This window comes from Crocuta crocuta, unplaced genomic scaffold (genome assembly GCF_008692635.1).
Source record: "Crocuta crocuta isolate KB4526 unplaced genomic scaffold, BGI_CrCroc_1.0 scaffold259, whole genome shotgun sequence".
NCBI classification, from domain to species: Eukaryota; Metazoa; Chordata; class Mammalia; order Carnivora; family Hyaenidae; genus Crocuta; species Crocuta crocuta.
The window spans coordinates 3492-8318 of record NW_027536466.1 but is presented as its reverse complement, the minus strand read 5'-3'; the positions used below and the strand labels follow the sequence as shown (position 1 = coordinate 8318).

At 41.6% G+C, this 4827-nt stretch overlaps 1 protein-coding gene across 1 annotated transcript; it reads right to left on the bottom strand.

The window, feature by feature from the left end:
* Window positions 1-1391: 1391 nt before the first annotated feature.
* On the bottom strand, window positions 1392-2514 carry LOC144218956 (olfactory receptor 2B6-like). Its single transcript, XM_077748957.1, is given in 2 exon segments — window positions 1392-2054; window positions 2056-2514. Coding segments are annotated over 2 exon segments (1122 nt in total).
* Between the last annotated feature and the right edge of the window lie 2313 nt (window positions 2515-4827).

Genomic DNA, 4827 nt, shown 5'->3' with positions numbered 1-4827 from the left:
GGTTAGGCATCTGACTTTGACTCAGGTCATGATCTCATGGTTCATAGGTTCCAAGCCCTGCATCAGGCTCTGTGCTGACAGCTCAGAGCCAGGAGCCTGCTTGGGATTCTGTGTCTCTCTCTCTTTCTCTCTCTGCCCCTTCTCTGCTCACACTCTGTCTCTTTCTCTCATAAATAAATAAACATTAAAAATTTTTATCTAGATCTACTTTATAGGAAACACAGCTACATGTTAAATTCAATGTCCTGTGAAAAACATAATTTCATACACCTTTGAATTAAGGCAACTATTAGCATCCCTGTTTGGTGGCAAAGGAATCGGAGTCAAAGATGATGAGTGGTTGTCCCCCAAAAGCATACATAACTCTGTTGAGGGGATACATATACCCATTAATGAAATGTGAGATTTGATTTTCATTTCAGCAATAGTATTGAATTTTTGCTGGATTCACTCTATTTTGACTAAAATGTATGTGTGAAACAGTTTATAGCCAGGAGTTATAAAACATTTTTTAAAAAATAAATCTAATGTATCAACTAAAGCCTTGCATTTAGCATCATATTCTCCTAACTCCCACACTGAAATAGGACATGTTCACATAGTGAAGGAAGTTAGTTTGTCAAACTCTCCAGTCAGTAGTACAGTTTCTTAACTTAGAATCTTTTCCACCAATGTTCACTGTGCTTTGTTTTCTCTCTTGGCCAAGAGTAACTTCTGTTTCATTGACCATGACCTCATTGTTGTTTATCATAACAAAGACTGACTTGGGTTTATGGCCAAAATAATGTATACTTCAATTCACTCACTCTAAATTTTTTCATGGATTTTTCCCTTTGCATATTTCTATTTTAGATGCTTTTGACCTCAGTGACTCTTGTGTTCACTTGCTTTTGAGGCCAAAGCCCTCATGGTTGACACAGTTGGTCACTGAATGCCAGAGGGTGACTAAATGGGGTCAATATGTGTTGATTAGACTTGACTCAAGATGGCAGTGGCATGGTTGTTGTTTTTTAATATGTGATTATTTCTAATTTATTTGGGATTCATTTAGAAACAACTCAGCCCAAATATATTTTCTAAACTTTCTAAATATATTTTTGCCCAGTTATTGCAGCAATTTCCTCCCTGAAACTAAGTTAGCCAGCAGTTGGGTTAACTAGTAGTCAGGGTTAGGGAGGAAGGTGACCTTACTGGATTCGTATTGTAAGACAGGTGTTCTTATAAGTGGAAAACAGCTCTGAGGTCATCCAGACTTGATGCTTCTTTCTGGTCCTGCTCCATCTGTGAACTTCATGACACATGATGAACCATTCTCTCATCACTTCATGCCCAGAATCTTCCTTGAAAGTTTGACACATCCCTCCTTGCTTTGTGGGTCTCCTTTCCAGAGGTCATCCTGTCTTGACCCAGAACTCCTTGGTCAGTGCCCTTCCCAGGGCAGCCTTCACATCCTTGTTCCTCAGTGTGTAGATAAACGGATTGAGTGTGGGAGTGACAATCCCATAGAAGAGAGCCATGATCTTCCCCCTGTCACGAGAGTAGCTAGAGGGAGGCTGGACGTACATACTGATGGCTGTGAAGTAGAAGAGGGACACCACCAGCAGGTGTGAAGCACAGGTGTTGAAGGCCTTCCAGCGACTTTCAGCAGAGCGGATCCTCATTACTGCCCGAGCAATGAGCACATAGGTGCCCAGGATGAGGGTGAGGGGCACCAGAAGCAACAGTGCCCCCAGCACGTTGAGTTCAGCCTCATTCACATGAGTATCAGCACACGCTAGTTTCAAAAGAGCAGGAACTTCACAGAAGAAATGGTCCACCACCCTGTGTCCACACCGTGGGACCAACACAGTGAGAGTGGACTGTACAAGGGAGTTGGCAAAGCCACTGATCCAGGTCCCAGTGGCCATGTGGATGCAGCGTCTGTGATTCATGATGATTGGGTAGTGAAGGGGCCTGCAAACAGCAGCATAACGATCGAAGGCCATGATGGCTAGAAGTATGCATTCGGTAGAACCCAAAGCCAAGAAAATGTACAGCTGGGCCACACAGCCCCCCATAGCTAATGGTCTTTTCTCGTCCCTTAAGGTTGACCAACATCTGTGGCACGGTGCTGGTAGTGTAGCAAAGGTCCAGGAGGGATAGATTCGAGACAAAAAAGTACATGGGACTGTTAAGCTGGGGGTCTAGTCGAGAAACAAGGATAATGGACATGTTCCCAAAGAGGGCAAAGATGTAGGCCCCCAGAAAGATGACAAACAGTGGCATCTCCAGCCAGGGGCGGTCAGAGAATCCCAGTAAGACGAAGTCATTTCGCGAGCTCTGATTGTGGATCCACATGTTGTCACTGACAGGTGAAGTGCCAGCTGAAACCTCTAAATGCCCACTGCCAGGCACGGGTGCCAGTGGTAAAAGGGAGCCACTGAGAAGTAGAGGCAAGAGGTGGTGAGCTGGGCTTCTGATTTCTGCTGTGATCTGCACCCACACCTTGACTGTGGTAACATGTTGAGTCAACATTGCCAATGTACCACTGAAAGATTATTGAGAGAGGAATAAAGAGAGCACCATCAAAATAGGAAGTTTGGCTTCCTTCGCGCGTGCCGTCTGGTTAGCTGCTCACCCCTTTTGGGATTTTGTATCTTCCAAAAAGTTTCCATAAAACTTCCATTACTTGTACATGTTATGAATATTTAATGGCAACAACGGAGTACAGATTAAAACAGTGGGAAAAGTGGAGCTTCCCAAATACAGGTCAAACAGAGGTCAGCTTGAAGGTCAGCAGGTGGATCTCTGTCTCCCTTAGACTGACTCGGTCACAATCTTCCTGGGAACTGCTCTGCACAGATTCTACATGATAAGAGTTTGCACTTTCAGGAGACTGCTCACCACTTCCCAGCATAATGCTCATCCTATTCAGAAAATTCTAAAATAGAAGGAAGAGACCAAAAGTTCAAACAGGATAATATACACATCAAACAACCCTGAAAACCTTGGTTGCTGCGAAAATGTTACTTGAAACATAGTTGGGTAAATGTGAGATAAGTTTTACTTCTGAGGGAGGCATCTAGAAAGAGTTTCGGGTGTTTGGCTCCCTGAATTTTGGAGCTAAATATGAATTTCTAACTCTTCAGGATAGCCATTTAAATTTAAATCCCCCTTTTATTCACTCCTCTCACTCACTGTTACACATTCCTACTTCCTAGGGCACCTGCACCCTCCCATCCAGATTACACAATTTCTTTATTATACAACAATCTGATGATGTGCATGGAGCTAGAGAGTATAATATAAGCAAAATAAATCACTCAAAGACAGATACCATATGATTTCACTCATATATGGAATTTAAGACACAAAGCANGGACATACCCGCAATCCAGCCCATTGCTCCCTCCCGCTTTGTGGGAGCATCTGCTGCTTTCCATCCTGTGAACATCGTTTCAGGTTAAAAAGGTTCCTAAGCATGTCACACCCTTTTCTTTACCGATCCTCCAAGCAGTGTATTTGTAATTCCCCTATGACACACAGTTTATTTTATATACATATAGATGTGTGTGTGTGTACACTTATATCCCTGTTTTAGTACCTGGCCACTTTTCCTACTGGACTTAATACATACATACTCTCTATGAGTAAGGGTGTGACTTATAGAAACAAGTTTAGACGATAGGCATTTACCATGTTTTAATTAATGGGAATTCAGTTAGAACCTGAAGCTCTGAAATGCTTCCCTTTGAGGTTGTGATGTGTTAGACTATGCCAGCATCTTGACGTTATGATTTCCTTTCACTCGTGACCTCGGTGGGTCTCAATGATATTTTATCCCCATAGAACAAGATACGCCAGCTGTTTCTCTACTCCCAGACCATGAAGCCAAGCAGAGTGAAAAATGCCTTACATTACTTGTAATGCAAACATTTTAAGTGTTTTATTGCCATAGTTTGGTGTTCATTTCTCCTCTGATTCACTTCAGATACTTCTCAATGTGATGTCTGCGAATCTTCCCCATGGCTTGATGTCATGTTCTCTGTGTACTGGATTCCCTTGTTCTAAACAGACCCATGTTTAAACAGTCTTTGATCTGTTTGACTGGTGGGTCTTTCAGAGCTCAGCTGGTTCCTACATGAAGTCAGTACCTTATCATCTACAAACTTTGTAATGTAAATCACAGTTTCAGTCTAGAGGAGTGGGAAAAAGGCACATCTTACAATATTTAAATGAAAATACAAGGTTTCAAAAGTAAATAACACCAATAGGAATAATTACATTTTCCCATAGCTTTCCTTATAACGGAATAATGTATAATAAGGATCTGCAGATACCAGAATGTTTGCATCTAACTTTCCATAATATACTTATATACATTATGTGTATGTATATATATAATTGCTTTTGTGCATATATACAGCCCTCCTCTCATGCATGTTTGGTTTGTTCTTATAATAATTCCCTAAAGTAAGAATACTTTTGTAAATGACAGAACAGAGAAAACACAGGCTCCAAGGGGTTACAAGACTTGCCCATGTACATTAATCTAGTAAATTCAGAAGCAAAGATTTGAATAATATATGATTTTGAATCCTACATCAATACACTTTTCTTAATTCCACTGTTCTCTCAAGCAAAAATTTAAGTGGCTGTAAAATCAGTATTTTTCAATTAATTTTTTTTTTTACTCTACAGTTCTATCCCTGAATGTCTCCTTTCCCCAAGTGCATGGAGTAGCAAAGCAAGGTGACTTCTGATTTTGGCTCTCCTTCCCTCCCCAAACCCCCGTGGCATTGGCCTGGTGCTGCGCTGTAAAATCTAGCGGGTTGTTTGCTTGGGAGG